Below are 21,884 nucleotides of genomic sequence, written 5' to 3'. Positions count from 1 at the left end.
CAGCCGATATTTACCGAAGAAATTTTGGTTACAAAACGATCCAACAGTCGTGTCCCACCTGTAATTATAAATAGAACTACCCAGTCAATAACAGCAAATATATGTCAAGTGTTACTCCACCAATTCTTCCAGAATACCAGGGGTCACAGTTCATTGATATGGAGTACAAAACGTTCAGCAGAACTAGGAACCTGGGCTTTATCGCCCCAATAAATTATTGAGACACACCATGTGATAGCAGTTCTTTCCAACGGCTGATCGCTGTATTCCTGATATAAAATAATTAACCAGGCTGTTAATAATGCATCTAATTGCAATGCATGTGACTGAAGATGTAATAATGTAATAGAACAAGGCTGGGTGAGATTGATTCATAACACACCACCTTTTTGTGGTAATTGTACTGCATATCGATTGAAAGATAAATAACAGGTTTTTAAATGCAAGGCACAAAAATGTACTTCCAAATAATAAGCATCTGCAAATCTCACATTAGCCAGGAGGTGGCAGTAAAAACGTGGATAAGTTTTCCCAGTGACTGAGTGAGTCGCGCGGAAGAGAGTGAAAGAGAGGCTACTTCAGTCTCTGCCAATCAGCTCGGTGACCATAGATAGACTCTGACACAAATATCGAGGACCAAACCTGTCAGAATTAATTACACAAGATAGAATGTATTCAATTACATTCCGATAATAATACAAATAATAATTAAAGACACCTGTTGCAAAATATTTGCTCTTCACAACTTCGTTAGTTAGGCGGAATGCTGTTTTAATTAGGTGGAAGTTCGGACGATTCCAAGGGCACTGGCTGACAGGGGCCCTCAAAAAACATTAGAACATAGGATTTGCTGTGCTGGGGTGTTCTCATGGGGCCCAAAACCATGGTGGCACCCCTGGACAGGCTCTGCAAAGCCATGCCAATAGTCAACAAAACACTTGTTACTGGTAAGCTTATGGAATTGTCAAGATACCGTGACAGTAAAAAATCGCCCCTGCATACACACATGGCCAAAGTAAAGTAATTAAAATTAATGCCTTACTAGCGATACAGATAAGTGAACTTGTCAAGAACAAACATTTCTTATGCTATGAATTATAATTCACTAATTCACCTGTGATTACAATACATATTCCAAAGACATTGCTGCAAGTTTTAAATATATTTAGAAATGGGGTCAATGCTTAAAATAAAATAAATATCAAAATATAAATATCAAACATTATTTGGTTATACCGTTTATTCACACTGTTAGATTAGCTTGAAAAATCTTTTAAATCTCCAGCGTTTCCTCTCTTCCCGCACGCAGCTCCCCAGTGTCACCGCCCCTGATCGGAGAAAATCTCAGCGCGCGCCTCAGCCCGGTCAGCTGGCACAGATGGACGTCGCGCGCTACAGCTGAGAACTGCTAGTTTCTGAAACCGGTTCGATCTTATGCTGCGGAACGACCGGTACCTCGATGGGGTTGACGGACGTCTTTTACGCAGTGTTCTGCTGTAGATGTCACGTGCAGCAGGAAATCGAAGAAAAGGACGCAATATTAAGGTACGGATTTGGGTTCAAAAGTTACACGCGACCGAGTGTTGATACTATTGCTTAGATAACTGTTGGATGCAAATCAGCATAAGGTCAAGTGCTTTTGTCCTCTTAAATCTTAGATCTCCATTTTCCTTTTATGTCTTTTTTAAAGCATTTTAATAAAATTAGCAAATAATCGAGACGAAAATGAGAAGAGTTTTGACTGCAATAAAGGCATCAAAATTATTGTGGACTCAGGTACCAGTGAAAGAGGTAAATCTGGATTATATCTGTGTATCCTTGAGTAATACTTTGACAAAAAAAACCACTAAAGATAACGGGTTAACAATGATTATAGTATTATTTATAATAGTTAAATTACACTTAGGTGAACCATCATAAATGATATAATGATCACCGTCATCTTTTGCATCACCATTTCATTTCTAATTCTTTAACTCAGCAATTAAGCCTGCTTCTTTGTGTGTTGGGGGGGGGGGGGGGTGACTGGGGTAGGGACCTGATTGTAGTGCCACAGAAGGTTCAAATACCCTTATATGGTGTGGTACAGTGCACCACACCCCTGCCCGTCCCCCTGCGCAATGTCTGGGGGTGCAGAGGCCAGAGTTTGGCGTTTTCGGTCAGATGTGCGCTGGGTGTGACGCGTGAGCGCCCCCCTCAGGACCAGCATGTTCAGCGCCAGTGAGCAGAGTCAGGATCCGGAACGGGCGGTGTGGGCCAGCTCACGGGCCCCCAACTCCACCACAGAACCCCAATCTGACCGAGAGCTGCGCGCCTTCATCATGATGAGGAACCAGGCGGACAAGGACACAGAGGTGAGCACCTGTACCTGTCAGGCGGAATCCATTCAGATCAATCAGGTTTTGAATTTTAGTGAATTAAGCATACTCCAGAAGAATCACTTGTAAGATTCGTGCAAGCTCGGTGGGTAAATCTCATGGTGAGAGCTGTGGTTTCTCCTTAAGTAATTGTGTAAAATTAGTGGTGCTCTAATTCCTGGAATGTCTGGGAAATGAACTGCACACAAGACCTATGACTGGAAACAAGGAGGCCTTCTCTCTGAGACCTCTCCTGCTCGAGAGGAGCACTCACGCCGCCCCGCCACCACACTCAAACATTACAGCTGGGGGACCTGCGTAATCACGGGAGCTTCGGCACACAGACTGACAGAGAAGACAGACAGGCAGGCAGGCACGCACGCACGCACGCACACACACACACACACACACAGACACAGACACACACAGACACACACAGACACACACAGACACACACACACACACAGACACACAGAGACACACAGAGACACAGACACAGACACACACACACACACAGACACACACACACACACACACACAGACACACACACACACACAGACACACACACACAAACAAAACGCATGCAGACACACACACACACACACACACACACAGACACACACACAGAGACACACACACACACACAGACACACACACACAGACACACACACACACAGACACACACACGAACAAAACGCATGCAGACACACACACACACCTTCACACACATACACACACACACACAGACACACACACGAACAAAACGCATGCAGACACACACACACACACACACACACACACACACACACCTTCACACACACACAGACAGACACACACACGAACAAAACGCATGCAGACACACACACACACCTTCACACACACGCACACACACACACGAACAAAACGCATGCAGACACACACACACACACACACACACAGAGACACACAAACAAAATGCATGCAGGCACACACACACACACACAGGCACACACAAACAAAACGCATGCACACACACACACATACACATAAACAAGAACGCATACAGACACACACAGAGTATGCTGTTATATGCTGATTGTATATATCTGGTTATTTGTCTCCACTGAATCAGGGGATTAGGTCATTTAAACAGGAAAGTGAGGAGGAGGCTCACTCTTGTGCAGGTCACATGCATGTGTGGACAAGTTTCTCTCACATGCTGTATGTACTGACACATGCCCATCCTCACGCATGCCCGAAACCGTGAGGGGCGGCAGAAGTTTCACGTGAAGCGATATTGCACAATATCTTTGAGAGAAAAGAGAAGTAGACGTGTGCGGAATTCTGTAGCGCTCCTCTGAGAACCTGCTAGGAAGCAGACATCCAGCCGCATTCCACATAAACAGACGCCGCCTGTGAGGACAGGCATGTGATGCTGTTTTGTTGGCCAATTCAATTACCAGGCACTGGCATGGGGAACAGACAGTGAAGGTGGCACTGAGGTATGGGAAGAGTGCGAGTCTGGGAAATGTAGTGAGGAAGTGCATGTGAAGGAAAATGGAGACACTCTCTGTACAGTCCTGTGACCTCACACACTGCACACTGGGACAGCTGGTGTAACTCCACACACTTCTTTCAGCAGGTATTTTAGGGCCTCGCTACTGCGTGCTTTTATACCTGAGCAGCAGCCTGTGATGTCATGGCCAGCAATCACATGGCCAGTAACTCTTTACAGAAACAAAATGGCCTCTTGGTACGAAAGGTCAGTCTACCTATATGTGCTAGGGTTCCGCTGCAGAGCAGGCACTGAGGGTGAAGCACTACTGAGCCCCATTCCACATGCCCGTGATGTTAATAAACCATTTCCTGCTTTGCTCAGTGAATAGGCTGTAGCCCACATGCTCTTCATTGACTTACTAAGTGAATATAAGGTAACCCAATAAGGATGTTTTGGAGCCCGATTTTGTTGACGGGGTAAAGTCCCATTTCCCTGTAGGCACGGTTTCAACACTGTATACCAAGCACAGAGTGATGCACACAGAGGTAAAGCAGGGACATGTGGTGCTGCAGGTTCTATTCCCTCTGACTTTGTGACCTGCACAGACCCCTGGGCCAGCACTAGCAAGACTCATTGCAGATTGCTCGTTCAGACAGCGAACAGAACCCCGCCAGAGTCCTTGAACCATGCCGCAATTCTGGAGCATCAGGCCAGCCTTCCGGAACCACGTGAAAGTTCTAGAAAGGGCTAAATTCAATTTTGGAAATGGCTTGTATTTTTTTTTCCAGCCAAGATGCAAAATACATCTTTTTTTTTTTGTTTGTTTGTTTTTTGGGTGTTGTTCTTCACAATTTCCAACTGTTCCAATTAGATTTATTGTACATTTAGACCAGTTATTAAACATATTCCCAACAGTTAAACTTGCATATAAAATGTGTAAAAATGTTTTTATAAAACTAATTTGTACGCAGCACAGTGCAGCATTCCATTTGTTGCACAGAACTCTGCTAAAAGGAAGGAAAGCTTTTGAAGGCTGTGGGCTCAGCCCTTCCTCTTGGTCTCTTGTTTCAGGAGTGGGAGAAGCTCAACTACGACATCCACACTCTTAAATACGCCCAGCGGGAGGTCGGCACGCGCTGGAGAAAGATCCTGCTGCAGCTGGGTAAGACAAACTCATCCATCGCTCGCCCTCTCTCTGCCCTCTCACTCTCTCTACGCACATTTTCACCTGTCCTTCGACAGGCTCGCAGTGCGTTATCTCCGTTAGCCTGTCGGTGTGTTGCTGGGTGTGTGTGAGTATGCGCGCTGCGTTGCCGTAGGCTACCAGGGGGAGGTGGACGGGCTGCTGATGGTGAGCAGGCAGGGCACGCTGAGTGACTGTGGAAACCTGGCCGTCGCCGCGGAGATGCTGCAGGCCCTGTGGGCGGAGTCCAGCCTCTTCCCTGCGGGATACTGCGCCCAGGACAGATATCTCTTCGTCATGGTAACGCATGCCGATTGTGCCACCCAGCACAGCCCTGCTACAAAACCTCCCCTCCGCCCTGTGAAACCCAGCACAGCCCTGCTACAAAACCTCCCCTCCGCCCTGTGCAACCCAGCACAGCCCTGCTACAAAACCTCCCCTCTGCCCTGTGCAACCCAGCACAGCCCTGCTACAAAACCTCTCCTCTGCCCTGTGCAACCCAGCACAGCCCTGCTAAAAACCTCCCCTCCGCCCTGTGCAACCCAGCACAGCCCTGCTACAAAACCTCCCCTCTGCCCTGTGCAACCCAGCACAGCCCTGCTAAAAACCTCCCCTCTGCCCTGTGCAACCCAGCACAGCCCTGCTAAAAACCTCCCCTCTGTCCTGTGCAACCCAGCACAGCCCTGCTAAAAACCTCCCCTCTGTCCTGTGCAACCCAGCACAGCCCTGCTACAAAACCTCCCCTCCGTCCTGTGCAACCCAGCACAGCCCTGCTACAAAACCTCCCCTCTGTCCTGTGCAACCCAGCACAGCCCTGCTACAAAACCTCCCCTCCGTCCTGTGCAACCCAGCACAGCCCTGCTACAAAACCTCCCCTCTGTCCTGTGCAACCCAGCACAGCCCTGCTACAAAACCTCCCCTCCGTCCTGTGCAACCCAGCACAGCCCTGCTACAAAACCTCCCCTCTGCCCTGTACAATCAGCAGATCCAAAATCGCATTTAGGCATTTGTATCAAATAACATGGGTTTGTTAAATCACAATTTCTGTTTGAGAATGACATATTAAATTGTCTAATTTATTGTAAGTAATGTTTGTTATCGTTACTGTCATTTGCAATAATTAATATTTGTAAGCATGTGTTTGGTTAATGGTTTATAAGAAATATTTCTGATCATGTGCCTCATTTATAATATAATAATATAATAATTTTGCAGGATCGGCTGGTGTCTCTCGACAGCGCTGAGGACTTTGTCAGACTGGCAAAGGAGAAATATCCAAAGACCGGATAGGAGGGAGTGTGAGCGTGTGTGTGTGTGTGTGTGTGTGTGTGTGTGTGTGTGTGTGTGTGTGTGTGAGTGAGTGTCTGTGTGTGTGTGTGCCAGAGAGAGAGAGAGAATAAATAAATCTGCCTGTAGCTTCATGCGTTATAATGCTGTACATATTATCTAATTTCAGAAGACGAATGTTGCCTGATGCGAGGCTAATAGGCTCAGACAGGTACAGTTACAGGGCTGCCAGACGACTTCTTACGCTGACCAGTCCCTGACGACTACTCCTGCAATCAGAATTACTGATGCGCCAAGTGGATTATGGAAACAAATGGTACCTACAATATGGCTCTGAGATGTTGTTTAAGAGTTCCATGATTTCTGCAATGCAGTCCATATAAAATGTAAATTCTGTAACATATATTAGTTTTTTTTTTTTAAACTTAGTATTTTTTGTTGCTGGAAGACAAATTTAAAAGCTGAAAATAAAAGTGAATACTGAGAAATAATCACTGTTTCCTATTCAACGGTGCTTACTGTAAACATAGCATAGCAGTGTTTTGGTATACACACACTACATACAAACCAAAGAGCTACTGGGTTGCCATATGCACATGTAATTCTTACTTCTGACCAGCAGAGAGCAGTAATGTCCGCCTTTTAAGAAAACGTGGGAAAACGCTTAAGTAGAATTCAGAAAAACTGTAAAAGCTGCGGATCAATAGACAGATCTTCTGTTAATGACGACATAAAAACCGCAGAACAACAGAAACAGGTAACATTATTCTCCAGAGGGTTAAAGAACACTTGTTTCTCCTCAGAATGGTATACTCTGCTCAGTACTGTATATTGATCTGTTCTAGCAGGTCAGAGTGTAAGAGTTTCTGTGCGTACTTCCACAGGCCGGTGTAGCCTGTTAAATCCATCTGTGTGGCAGAACGGTGGGGCAGAGGGTGGATTGGGCAGAGAGTGTTGGGGCATCTGGGTCTGTCATATACCCAGGCAGCACAAAGCAGCAGGCTGTATAGCCTTTTCCCATTGCCTGGCTTTGTGACTGCATTCTGGAAACTACACCCTTACTGAGACTGAACAAGTCACTGAAACACTAACAGCAGCACCAGACCTGACCCCAGAGACAAGCAAGATTCCAGTGCTACAGTACAGAGGGAAAGCAAAGCCTCACACTCGTATGCTAAGGGCGGATCACACGTTCATGACACGTCAATCACGCTGACACACTCACACTCTCACTGGGTGTGCATTACCACACTTGCCGTGTGTGGAGCACACTTACCCTCTCCGTGTGTGCACGAAAGGGTGTGTCCAGTCCAGGACCGAATGGGTTTTATGGAGTGCGACAGACCTGCTGAATAGGATCTGCATGTCACAGTTCAGGTCAAACATCCAGGTGAGGCTATGCTCCCCAAATGAACCCGTTAAACTGTCAGCGACCTATAACCCCGACCTCTGTTGTGACATTAGGTAAACACAGGTCTGACCTGCGTAGCTTACAACCGTGGGCATAGTGTGTACATGGGTGGGCGAGTACAAGGACACAATGGACTTGTGAAATCTTCCGTTTGTCTGCAATAAACACTTCTTTTAAGGCTGCGTTTTGGCACTTTTGTTAAATCTGCATGGTGTATGTGGTGTGTGTGCATGTGTGAGTGTATGTGCCTGTGTGTGTGGTGTGTGCATGTGTGAGTGTATGTGTGGTGTGTGCGGGTGCGAGTGTATGTGCGTGTGTTGTACTGCTGTGCTGGGTACCAACCCTTTCAGCCTGGGACTCTTCTGCCCCTTTAAATGAGCAGTACAAGTGCAGAAGCTGTGTTTGTGCATTTGTGTACACACTTGTATTACTCCATTCAAGTCTGCACGCAGTAGGCGGGCCAATCTAGAGAGAGCAGGGAAGCTAAGGACACTGCAGCTGACATTGGGGCCCCTTCTGAGTCCCTGTCTGGCTGGGTGTAACCCTCACAGCTCACTGGCTCCTCCTGACCATTCGCAGATCAGCAACTTATCTGGACCAATCAGAGTTCACCGTGCCCTCATAGCAGCTGGACAATTATGCCCATCCATCATCCCTTTAAAAAAACCTTCTTTTTTTTTATTTTCTGAAAAATTTAGAGCCCCAGAGTAATGATTCTAAGCCAAGGATCATTTGTGAGGAACATAATATTCTGTCCAGGAACATGCAGCGTGTGCGAATGTCCAGACACTACATCAGCACACAGCAGCGCAAGGGGGCTAACAGTCTGTGAGTGTTTCTGTGATCGCACTCAGGACTGGGAGAAAAAACATGTCAAACTGTCTCATCCAGGCGGGAAACGCTAAAGCGGAGCGTAAACTAATCACTTAGACCAGCCATTCCTCTCCTTCCTAATGCCTAACAAACAGGATGACTGAGACCAACATCTAGCCAGGACCACCCGGGCCATAGAGCTGTGGCAATCTTCTAGCAAAATAAAAGTGTTCTGGAATCATGTGAGAGTTCAGTGGTAATGCTCATTTCTCATTGTGTTGAGAGTGAGTGTGTGTGCGTGTGTGCGTGTGTGTGTGTGTGCGTGTGTGTGTGTGCATGTTTTTTGAATGGGTATATTTTTCAATGGACATTTCATAAAGTAGATGGTTTGTGGGGACTCTGATTTTATGTCCCAGTTCTTCTGAATGCATGCATCACGTTTCGTCTTTCAGACTCATTGTTCTTTTCCATAAAAGGCTATTTGTGCATTCCATTTTAAACGGAGATCAGGACAGAACTGCCTCTCTGAGCCCATTACTACATCTCCTCACCAGTTAGGAATTTTGCCTGAACTGATTTATGACATACCATTGGTGGCTGTAAACATTTAAGAATTTAACAAGGAAACAAAGAAACAGCAAAATGATTTTAAGAGCCCCTCGTGAATGTGCTCTTCAACAAAAACTTTTGCCCGTTTCAGACAAAAGTATTTGTTGAAATAAATCTGAAACCTTTTGGGTTTCATCCTGTAGTCAAAGTGTAGGCTAGTTCTATCCATATATATTGAATGCAGTTTCTCTCTGGGTCAACTCACTGAAGAGTTTGCAGAAGGTCCTAAACATCAGTTTACATGATCCACATTGCGGAGTGGTTGATGGGAGATGAATTTCCAGAAACAGAGCCCGTTTAGTATATTTAATGAAACCGAGACTTCAACTCCCATGAGCCACTCCAGAAAATGTTCTGTGACCATCTGTTGACGGAACACACTCCAGGGGGGTTTCAATATTGATGTTCTGATGGCAGCAGAGAGAGACCAGGAGAGTCGTTAACCATGGCATTAATTTAGAACCTGAGGTCATGACATTACACAGTGATGACATCTTCCCAGCTCATCACCAGCACACTGGCTGCAGCTAGCAGTAACCAGCACCCCGGCTGCAGCTAGCAGTAACCAGCACCCCGGCTGCAGCTAGCAGTCACCAGCACCCCGGCTGCAGCTAGCAGTCACCAGCACACCGGCTGCAGCTAGCAGTCACCAGCACACCGGCCGCAGCTAGCAGTCACCAGCACACCGGCTACAGCTAGCAGTAACACAACTACTGATCTTCGACCCTTTCAGAGCCTTGGGTCTCATACAGCATTTTTAGCAATTTGTATGATAATGGACACCTAATACAGCTGCTCATGCAGTACACACACACACACACACACACACACACACACACACTCACACACACACACACTCACACACACTCACACACACTCACACACACACACACAGACACACACAGACACACACACACACACACACACACACACACACACACACACACACACACACACACACACACACACACACACACACACACACACACTGAGCATTCCAAGGGCTTGAGACCAGGGTGAACGCCCTCAGCCTAATGTAGACGCTGTCAGTACTGGTGGAAGTCTGAGAGCAACTGAGGCAACGGCTTTCTTTTTATATCCCGTTTATTCCCAGTCGAGCAACACCGCAGAACTGCACTTCAAAACAAAATGGGAGACAGCTCATTATTATTGCACAATGAGCCTTAATACTTGATTCTCTTTTCCGTTTCTTCCTCCAGAGCCCCATTTTACGGGCCATAATAAAATTAGTATCGAAACTGGTATTAGAAACGGTTTGAGTATTAGTATCATTAGAAGTGCCCACACATGGGAAAGAAACCTCTGGTTGAAGCCCAGGACTTTCACCAGTGGGCCACACTGAGGTTTAATTACTGAGGCAGAAATCCCCACCCCTCACGACACCACGATGAAGATTAACCACCACAATCCTGCATTTCGTCTGTTCCATTCTCTCAGCAAATGGATCTGTTCCCAGTGATTCACATTTCCTGTGTTGAAGCGTCAACAAAAGATACATTTCTCACTAGCATTAGGTGTTCACTTCCCAAAAGTCCTTCCAACGGTGCAAAAAAGGGTCAGTACATTTGCCAGGCCAAAGGTCAAAGGTCATTTAATATCAGCCAGTATTACTGTTGCTTTAGAGGAAAATCAGGCTTTATTTGGGTGTCAAGAAACAGTCCAGTAGCACAAATAAATATACTAGAACACCGCGTAGAGGTACAAAGAACAGAGAGGTATATAGGAATGCAGTTTAAAAAGGTGGTATATTAGCACACAGTGTAGAGGCATATTAGCACACAGTGTAAAGAGGTACATTAGCACAGTGTAGAGGCATATTAACACACTGTGTAGAGAGGTACATTGGCAATGCCCCCGGGCACACAGCAAGGTCCACACAGAAATGGTTGTCAAGATCGGTGTGGAAGAACTTGACTGGCCTGCACAGAGCCCTGACCTCAACCCCATCCAACACCTTTGGGATCAACTGGAAAGCCAACCGCGAGCCAGGCCTAATCGCCCAATCAGTGCCCGACCTCGCTAATGCACTTCTGGCTGAATGGAAGCAAATCCCTGCAGCAGTGCTCCAACGTCTTGTATAAAGCCTTCCCAGAAGAGTGCAGGTTGTTACAGCAGCAAAGGGTAGACCAACTCCATATTAATGCCCATCATTTTGGATGAGACTTTGATGCCAGCTGTCCACAGACCTTTGGCCGTGTAGTGTATATTAGAAACACAGTGTAGAGAGGTATACCATGAACTGCCACATACAAAGCAAAAGAAGTCCAGGAAGTAAAGAAGTGTTCTGTTTCTGAGCCTCACTGGTCACCACCGCAGACCCAAAATTATTCCCGCGGGGGCGTCCCATGGCACAGCCTGCATAGCAGTGTCCACATGCGACGCTGGCCATTCCAATCTGGCAGTGCCATGTTTGCCTCTGCCTGTCTCTCACTTCCCACACTTTCCTGTTTGTCTACACTGCGCTGTCCAATAAACTGAAACTTTTTTTCCAAAAGCATGCTCACAGGGTCTTACTGTGCTTTCCATCACTACACAGGTGCATGATGGGATACGTTCTGTGGAACAGACGGCTTCCTCTGGGTCTGTTATCATACGAGCCCAGACCGGGCAGCATGGAAAAGCCTTTGTTTCACAGCTCTGGTGGAACAATGGGCCTGCGGAAGTTCAACTGCCTGAACTGAACTGCGTAAGGAGGGGGCACACACACGACTCGATCCAAGCCTCGGAAAACAGAGCTTCGTGTGTGGCTACAGCGAGGGCCTGAAGCTAAAGACTCAGCAGAACAGAGCACGCACTGATCACACCACCGCCCCCCCGTTTCTGCAGGAAAGAACGACATCTCGGCCACGATCACAATGGACTCGTCAGGAAGTGGAATTTCCTTCCCTGTGAGACTGGAAACGAGGCTAATGCAGCAGCACAGAGAATTCATCTGCAGGGTCAGCATCGGCTAATCTGAAAGTGTGGCGGCCTGTAGCACACGTAGCATGCGTCGACAGCGCGGGACTGGAAAGCGTCCCACGCGGACACGCCCGCGTGGCTACGGCGGCTTTAGCGCAGGGACTAGGCCGAGGACACAGACACGCACATGTGAGCGAGGAGGAGGAAGAGAGAAGGTGGAGATGAGGGTGGAGAGGGGAGGGAGGAGAGGAAAGGACAGAGAGGAGGAAAGGAAAGGTCAGAGAGGAGGAGAGGAAAGGACAGAGAGGAGGCCTGAGAGAGTGGCGGGGGCGTACAGAGAGCAATCCGTTCCCTCCTGTAGAGACCGAGGACGAAGCAGGACCCAACCAGCTCATGTTTCAGCCCTAATGTAATTTCCAGAATGTTCTACAGTGAGGTGCGGCCTTCCTCGTCAGAGCTGAAATTAGGACAAAACAAGACAAAACACAGGAGCTTGTTTGTAACCCATACCCAGGGCAGGCACCCTGGAACATTTTTTTTTCTAGTGGAGGGGAAATGCGTATTTCAGGAACACAAATTTGCTCGGGTGGCGGGTGTTCATCCTCTGACGTAGCCTCCGTATTTTTGTGCTTGCACGGAGAAAGCTGGAGAAGCGATTAAAACGCTGCGGTTTTAGACCGTCGAATGGGGCGCTCCAACACTTACATTGTTCCCCTTCACCTCTCGCCTTGTCCGAGTGGCCTTCCGCGAGCGCAGCGGAAACCGCGCCTTCGGCCGGCATGACGTAAATAAGGCCGTTAAAAGGATCAAAATAAAAACAAAACGGACGACAAACAAACATATAGTAACTAATAAGGCTAACGAAAGTATTTCTTTGACATGGAATTTTATGCAAAAAGTTTTTAATTGTTTAACATCTTAGCAATTGAATCGACACAATTTACTTCTGCAAGGAATTTAGCCTAGTTTGTAATGCAGATTATCTGAGCTGATCCAATTACTCGGGCAACTCTGCATAGGTACTTACAGGTAGTTTAGATATACTATACCAACCTACCTCAGTTGCGATATTCGTAGTCTATTATTGTAATAGGCTAATACACAGATTAAAGCTAACAATATGCTATTCAGTTGCACAGCTAGTCGTCAAAATTCTATACGATGTCTGATGTCATGTGTTAGCATTCCATAACTCCCGTGACTAACGCAGGAGGGAATACCGTCGCTCGGAGTGTAACGCTTCCACACACCTTTTATAAACACGGTGACACAGTGAAAGGTAATGAACAGAGACACAGTGCAGGGTACACACTAAATCAATATGAGAATACTTATACATGTTCCAAGAAGCGTTCTTGGCGTAGGATGCGGAGAAAAAAATGTCACATTATGAAATGTAAGAATGAAAACCCCCGCCCCACAAAAGACACGATTTGCCAGCAGCAGGCTCACAAAATCAGGGATGTAAAAAAAAAAAGTGATGTCATGCAAAGTCGTCAAAACCATGATGTTATGCAGCCAAAATATACACCAATCCCTGAAAAAGCCAAAGTTAGCAATGCTCTTTGGACACAAGATTCCATTACTCGCTCTGAAAAGCAAAGGAGGGCTGGGGGAGAGACACAGAACCACGAACGCAGCTTTCTAAGCTTCTCCCCTGCAGAGCTCAGCACAGCACTGCGGATTCCTGGCCTTATGAAGGCAATGCAAGGCACACCTAGGCGGTCCACCAATCAGCCTCAGCCGTGTGCACCTGCAGGCGAGGCTGCTGCTGTCCGTGGTCCTGAATGTCTCCAGCCTTCTGAGGGACAGCAGGGTTCATGAAGAGGGTTTTTACAGACCCAAAGTGCCAAACAAGAACTACGCTGTTCCATGGGCATAAAGAGTATTGCACCAATGCATGGGCACAGCACAGTCAATCCAAAACCTCTTTTAGTAATTCTGGGCAACAATCATTTCTGCTTCTCCTAAAATGTATTATTATTATTATTATTATTAGCAGCAAGTACTAGTAGTTCTAGTACTAGTAGCCATACAAGTAGCAGTATCGGTAGGGGGAAGAGTTGTAGCAGTATTAATAATATTAGTCAGAATAGCTGTAGTAAGTTTTTGTTTAATCTCAGCAGTGTGTTTGCAGCTGTTCTGAGGAAACACTTCAGAGTGTCACTATTCAGAACAGACTCAGCTCACACTCCGCTAATTCTCCCGTTAGGCTTGTAGCGCCACTGCTCTATGAGAGAGTGCTCTAGTTTAGCGTTCTACACAGATGCACCCATCTCTACAGTATGTGGAGGTACACTCTCCGCTCTCCCCTGTCTGCTCTGTTAACATCCCTTCTTTCCCTGAGTCACTGCATAACTCTTCTCCATATCACCGTTTTGCTGCTAAGCAGTCCTGCATGTCTTCCCGTCAGTGTCTGTAACACATACACGGGGCGAATACACATTTGTGTTGGATTCAAATACTTTTCTACGCTTCACTGATCTTGTCTGGTGTATTGGAACCAATGAAATTCTCTCAGAAAGTGCAAACCCAGCTTTCTGGTCATATTGGCAGGCTCCATTACACCAGACAAGATCAACAGAGCACAGAAAAGTATGTGAATCCAAAACAAATCCGTATTTGACCCAGGTCTGATATAACATGACATTGGGGCATTTAGCCTCAACTTTGCACTCTGCGCCAGGGTCAGGTACTGCCGAGTCAGCATTAACGGGCTCTGAGCAGCTCGAGGATTAGAACTGACTGGAAAGGGTCAGTTGCTGCCAGCTGTGTGTGTTTTTAAAGGAAAAGTCTGAGGCGTGCCAGCAGCATTGGGTCACTGGAGCCCACGTCCCATGTCAGCAGGGCTGCATCTGAAGGTAAAATGTGACGCAGGATGAGCAACTCAGGGCAGTCTTCGCCAGGATAAATATTAACCTACAAGTCTAAACTAACAATAAGATTTATTTAAGACTTTTACATTTCAACGCCAATGTATTTTGGTAATGCAGGGAGTTTAAATATGAAAATGCCAAGATCACTCTGTTTACGGCAAAGATACCAGTGATCGCAACATTTTTTGAATCCATTATTTTGAACATAATAGTTGTTTGTTGTTGGGACTTTTATTTTGCAAATTTCAGACCCTTGCAAAAGTCCTTATTGTTAGTAGCTTTCCTGCAATTATTCTATATCGCAATATTTCTTGTTATCTCAGCAAAACAATGTTTTGTTATCTCGAGAACACAATGTTTGTTATTTCGAGATAATGGCATTAATTACTCGAGATCTTGAGAAAACAAAAGAAAATTAGCTTGTTATCACGGGTAAACGAGGTAAATAAAATGTCCGAATCCATGGCCTTTTAGGGCTTCCGTAAGGAACAACCAAAATCTCATCAACTTTTTTACGCAACTGTGAGGGATGGAAAACAGACCAAACATTGCTCAATGCAGATTGACTGAAAATGTGACGTCCTATCAAATGAAAGTCCAAGGCCGTGAAGTGCATTGTGGGCCATAACAGTCACCTAAAGTGAATCTGTAACCACCCAGACGAATGACTTAAGGACAGGAGAGAGACCACATGTATTTTGAAATCGGGGAATCGCACAGTATGACCCTCGCCCCAGAACCTAGAAACGATTTCGGACCCGCCCACTGGTGACCGAAGCAGTCCTGCGAAGCCCCTCCCACCGCCGCATCACGAAGCCCCAGACTGCTCCTATCGGGGCTATTTCTGTCCGCTTATCGGGTTTCCGTCACTCGTGGGCTGCAGCCATTGGTGATGAAATAAACACTCGCGGTCTTGTCGAGGAGCAGTTAATTTCTCATCTCGTGCCTGTTCTGATGGATGTTTTTGGATATTATTTTTGTATTTTCCATTGTTTTTTCCCCCACAGGTCACCGACTCTCTCACAGGGCGTTTGCTGCGGTTCTGCGGAAAATGGAAGCATTCGGAAAAAGGCTGTTTTTGTTGGCACGCGGAATAGGCCATCGCATGCTCCCTTCTCATTGGCTGTTTGTTCACCACCACTGCTAGTGAAGAGGTATCTGATTGTGTCTAAACGGTGGCCTCATGAACAAACTTTCACCGACTTGTTTATCTAACCATACACCCTGTTCTGTTCGAACTGCGCGTGTCTTAAAACTTCTACGGTTCATCTTCAGTGACATGGACACAGAACATACCAACAGCCAGTAGGGTGCTCAGTCTGTGTGGTAAACTGACAAGACATGCAGCACCGCTATAGCCCCCCCACTGAACTACAGTAAGTGTGAGATGTGGACACAAAACCCCGTGGGTGAGCGGCAGGGCGAGAGCGGGTCATGGCGATGGTGCACGGATTGGTGCCTGGACAGCTGGCGTGGCTATCTGACACTCAAACAAAAAGCGCTATTCTGAGGAACAATTACAACCAGTATGGCATCAAATCTCACCTCGAATCGTGTGAAACTCATGAAGGCAATCGAACGGCAAAAGAGCAAAACGGTTGCATACTGAGAGCCCCTCGTTCGTGAAATGAAAATTCAAAGGCTGCATGTTGCAGTGTCATGAATAAACTCATGGGAGCGCATCTATGTTCCCAGGGTCCTATGTTCCCAGGGTCATAGGACCTTGGGAACACAGGACCGTGGGAGAGCACATATGTAGAGCTGGGGAACATAGGACCCTGGGAACATAGGACCCTGGGAGAGCACATATGTAGAGCTGGGGAACATAGGACCCTGGGAACATAGGATGCTTTGTCATGTTCCCATTATGCGCCATATAAATATGGGGAACATAAGGAATGACCCCAAACTGATCACCACAAAATGCAGGTACAGTGTTATTAGCTATATAGCACTTAGCCAAGATTGTCTTTCTGTGGACAACTGTACTGCTGCCAGCCTGAGGAATCCCACATAAAAATGCTAAACTGGCTATAGCGCCACACAGGAAGGGAGGGTTTGTGTAGGCTGGGTGTGTGTTCAGCTGCCTACACCAGTAGCACTTAAAGTACAGCCCTCAAAGCCAGGGCGATGCAGCCCAGCTGGACTGCAGAAGGGAAAGGATGAGGGAGCTGGCAGAATGTGCTCATCTGGTTGAACTGTTAGGATGGTACGGACCCACACAAACATGGCCAGTTCAAACTGACAGAGGAAGAAATCGTCCAGGAAAAAGTTTATAAATGGGTAGACTGGAGGTAGATCAAATCTTCGTACCAATGGTCTGAAGTATGGTATTAAATACGGTGTTATTAGACATACAGCACAGTTCTAGTGTTATTACACTAACAACCCCAAGAAATGAGCCAAAACATACTTTTGTGTCTGCACTGGATGTCTGCACTGGGTGTACCAATAGGGGCTGTTTTATGACGTGCAGTCAGATTTAGGGAAAAGCCACTTTAAAGAGCCCGTGACTCAGCTCCGTAGCCTGACTGACAGTCCCAGTCTTCCTCTCCTGCGCGGCGTGCTGCCCCATCTCCCCTCTCACTGCCGAGTCTCGGAGACTTTTCTGCTGACCCACTTTAAAGAAAACATCGCCGCTCCAGCCAAAACGTGCCCTCGGCCTGACCCGCGTTCGCCCGGCAGCCTGAGGACAGGCCCCGCCGCCGTGCGTCTGCGAGCCAAATGTTTGGGTTTCGGCGCAGTTGTTTGGGAAAACTTTTTGAACTATACAGCATGACAATTCTACAGTTGGGGAACAGAGGGATTCTGCGATATGGCAGGATGTGATAAGAGACAGGGGTGGGTGGGGGGGGGGGCTTCCACACAAAGCACTTGTCCCAGCAGACAAGAGACTGAAAGGGGAAATCCAAAAAAAGAAAAGAGTTAGATGTATAGACGAGGCTTCGGAAGGAGGGAGAACGCCGATTGTTATTTTGTGATCACTCAACCTATTTTGCTAGAGGCCAAAAAAAAGAAGCGGCGAGACCCAGGACTCAGGACGATGAGAGGGGAACTACACTGCTGTGCGTCTTGAGATCTTCCTGCTCGATACTCCCAGGGCACCACCTCTCCCTAAATTACAACACTAACACCCTGAAATGTGTCCGGTAGGAGGCGGAGGTCAGTACCCACTGGATCCTGTTGCAACTGGCTGAGATGTACTTATTCATCACTGTCATTCTCTCTTTCTCCTAGGCCCCATCTCGTCTCCCTCTCCTTCTTCCCCTTTGCTCACTCACTTCCTCTCTGCTCTCCCTCTCCCTCCTGGCCTCTGCTCCCCGGACAGGCCCACAGGCCCCAGAGCCCCGAGATCAAAGGAGCCCGGAGCCCACACTTAGGGTCTGTGCTCTAAATCACCTCCCCGGGGGGAATGAATCAAAATAGACCTGACAGCCAATTACAGCCCAGAACACCAAGCACGGGCAGAGTAGGCTGGGGCCTGGAAAGGGTGGTGCCACTATCGCAGAGAGAGCATCAAAGATGGGTATCACCTGCACAGTCGGCACCTGCATCATCACATCACCAGCACACAGTACCGCAACACGGCAACAGGCTTCGAAATCAATCGACCCATTTTTACTGCCCAAACTGACTGAATTGTAAATGATTGACTGAAGGACTGACAAACCAAACACACACACGCATACATACATGCAAGCGAAATTACACAGAAATACACACACCTTCAAATATATTGTTATCCAGTGGGTACTGTATATATACAAATGATACAGTGGTTGTGACCATGTTGAAGCTCCAGGGGGCTCTGTCACAGGTTTAGGGTCGCCTGAGTAACAAAGTCTCCATTCTGTACCCACAGGGTCCTCATGGGAGTCTCATTGGTGCGCTGCTGACAGACAGCTGGTCACATGATAATTAATTGGATTAAGCATGCTGACTGCCCTGTGCTCCAATCACCACAGTAACAAGCAGCACAAAGTTCCACACAGAGTCCCTCGGTCCTGCCAGACCCCCTCACTGTCTGGGGAACAGAGCGATAATTAGAGAGAGAGAAGAGGGCACCCACAAGCCTACTCCTGTTCCCTCTGCCCTCTCAGTTACAGACAATGAATGCAGAATAGAGAATAGTGCAGCGTGTACCGACCAATGATAATCACCGCCCAGAGGTGGTCATTAAGAAAAAAAGCTCAGAAAAAAAGTCGCTTACGCTCGATGAAGTGGTCAATACAGTCAGAAAAGCGGTCATTTTGCTCCTTTTATTTCTGGTTTTTACTGTTGCCAAGGTAGCCTGCTTGCCATGCGGCTTAAAGCTTTATCCTCAGCCCTGCAAAAATAGAAGCCAATTTTTTTAAAGCAAATTTACTTCCCAGTTCTGAACTACTGGACCCACAAAGCATAGCTCTCCACCGCTCTCCTGGAACATGGTCTTATCACTAGACATCAGCATAGCTCTATCTGATTTTCTTTGTGTTTATTCAGACTCTTAACGGCGTGAGAGTTACCAGAGGCCGGCCTGGTCTTGGCAATTCCGATCCCAAAGAACAAGCTGTGCTCATTGCCTCTACCCAGCGCTGGGTTAGTGTTTACGGGCTGAAATCCTGCACAACACACAGAAAGTGTTACCTGTCTACTGGACAGGTGTCCTGCAAACGGTGCTGACAGACGACACCTAGACCACACCCACCCTTTGTTCAGCCCCTCCCCTTTACAAGACTGTTTTGAATTATGAAGACACACAGCAATGCCTACAGTGAAGAGTACCCATTACAGAAGTAATCATTATTACCAGATGGCATGATATTGGTGATGCAGAAGTTATGGAATTTCAGCCCTTTTCCAAAACCGCAGAAATCTTTGTACATTTAAGGGGGGGGAAAAAAGCAAAAACCAGGCTGTGTTGAGAGGACTTCACAATTCTGACTTCATCTCTACTCCGTGGGAACCTCAGACAGCAAATAAACACCATGCTAAAGAAAATATACCCTGCAGTCTAAAAAAAAAACCATCAAACTATTTTTTTTTTTTTTTGTTTTGGCTACAGACTTATCCAAGAACTGCAGATTGAAATCGCTTGTTTGAAGTCATTGAGCCGTGCAGAATAAGAATGTACATCATTGCTTTTTTGGGTTAAATTTTTTGTGACCTATAGTAGTGCATAAATGGCTTGCGCTTGTTTGCGGGAAACAGGAAGTGCTTTGGAGAAAGTGATTAGAGCGGAGTGTCTCTGGCGTTTGAGGCGGAGGGAAGACCACAAGCGAAATTGCATGAAACTATCTGCAAGCGCGTTCGGTTCCTCTTGAAGTTGCGGCCCCGCCCGTCTCCGGGGAGACGACATCAGGCGGATCCCGCCTCTCCCTTATCAACAGCCCTGGGGGGGGGGGGGTGGGGGGGGAGACTTCATGCCAGGACATGCCCCATCTTCCCCCTCCTCAATCTCATCTCCCAGCTGAGCCCTGCCACAGACTCCACGATGCACCAGATAGCTTTGCATTCTAAATACTGAAAGCTTCCGACCGTCCTCTCAACCACTACGATCCAACTTTACACGTAACTGTAAAAACTCTTCAAGGGCCTCGACCAAGTGCAATACAGTGAGACTGGATGGCCTGTATTTTAACATGGCACAGCAGGCTCCTGTTACCCATCAGGAACCTCCTGTGGTTAAGCAGCAGAGGGGTCTGAAGGACAATGAACCTGCTGTAGTTAAGCAGCAGAGGGGTCTGAAGGACAGCAGGTGCTGGGTGTCTGACAGGGCTAAAGAACGCGGGCTCTGGTTGAGCTGTAAGCAGAGGCAGACCTGAGCACAGTGCTTCTCCTCAGCAGGGTCTGAGCACAGAACGATATGTGCAGTCCATGTATCCACCAGCCAACCCAGTTAAAAACTGAATTTAGGGGTTTGGGATTAACATTGGGTTAAGTGCGGTAACATACAGGCCTCCCTGTGACTCCGAGTGCCTGGAAAGTGGCACCCCAAGCCCAGAGCTGCGTTTGGACAGTGTTCAGAGTAGTGCGGGGGAAGACCTGCCTACGCTACGACTGCACAGTCCAGTCTGCTGTTATTCCACACAGTGACCAGACCAAAGGGCACACTAGATTACTGAAGGCTTGTAAAGTCATAACAACAACAACAACAACAGCAATGATATATGCTCATGTCCTTAGTTCCATGACAGTCTGCAGTTAAATGGTAAAATGGTAAATGGACTGCACTTTTTTTTTAATCCAAAGCGCTTTACAATTGATGCCTCTCATTCGCCAGAGCAGTTGGGGATTAGGGGTTAGGTGTCTTGCTCAAGGACACTTCGACACGCCCAGGGCGGGGTTTGAACCGGCAACCCTCCGACTGCCAGACAATCGGTCTTACCTCCTGAGCTATGTCACCCCGCAAAGCAAAGCTTTGCTTTGAATGCAGTGATGTCCAGCATTATTTACGACCATTTCCCCCTACACAAAACAAATGAAAACAATCCCGGGCAAGCAGTGTCCTGTACAGTAGAAAAAACACAACGCTTCTGGAAGCGTTAATCGCGAAAGCGAGCGAGGTCGTCCTAGCCTGCCGTCACGCCGTCCCGTGTCTTTCCGGAATGTGCGGGGCCCCTTCGGCTCCCTCACACAGGACCAGCATGCATCAGCAGCGGACGCCGAGGATGACGCACACGGCCACAAGTCTGCTCTTACAGGCTTCTGGCCTGAGCATTATCATCTTCATCCAATCTCATCTGATCCGACGAGACTTCCTCAGCCTCCTTATCGCGCTCTTTTTGGCTGCGTCTGCAATATCCCAACAAACCATTATGGCGTGTTGGTTTCTTATCTTGATTCGTTTTTTTAATTCGCTTTGGCTTGCTAGGTTGCATGCACTCGGCTGAAATATGAGGTATGTACAACATTTGCACAGAAACATTGTGCTCTGATCATGTACATCTACACAGAAACGTGGTGATT

The 21,884-nt window shown here is 47.2% G+C and overlaps 2 protein-coding genes across 3 annotated transcripts in view; one reads left to right on the top strand and one right to left on the bottom strand.

Annotated features, from left to right (window-relative positions):
- Positions 1–21,884, bottom strand: part of cpo (carboxypeptidase O) — a 79,239-nt gene that overhangs the window by 8,145 nt on the left and 49,210 nt on the right. The window lies entirely within an intron of this gene.
- LOC118213621 (melanoregulin-like) lies at positions 1,361–6,771 on the top strand. Its single transcript, XM_035392612.1, has 5 exons — positions 1,361–1,545; positions 2,201–2,354; positions 4,907–4,997; positions 5,155–5,318; positions 6,234–6,771. The coding sequence occupies exons 1-5, from the start codon at positions 1,460–1,462 to the stop codon at positions 6,306–6,308; spliced, it is 570 nt and encodes a 189-aa protein (XP_035248503.1). The 5' UTR covers positions 1,361–1,459; the 3' UTR covers positions 6,309–6,771.

The sequence above is a fragment of the Anguilla anguilla genome, chromosome 15 (genome assembly GCF_013347855.1).
Source record: "Anguilla anguilla isolate fAngAng1 chromosome 15, fAngAng1.pri, whole genome shotgun sequence".
Taxonomy (NCBI): Eukaryota; Metazoa; Chordata; class Actinopteri; order Anguilliformes; family Anguillidae; genus Anguilla; species Anguilla anguilla.
Note: the sequence above shows the minus strand (reverse complement) of the source record. Positions and strands in the feature narration are given on the sequence as shown.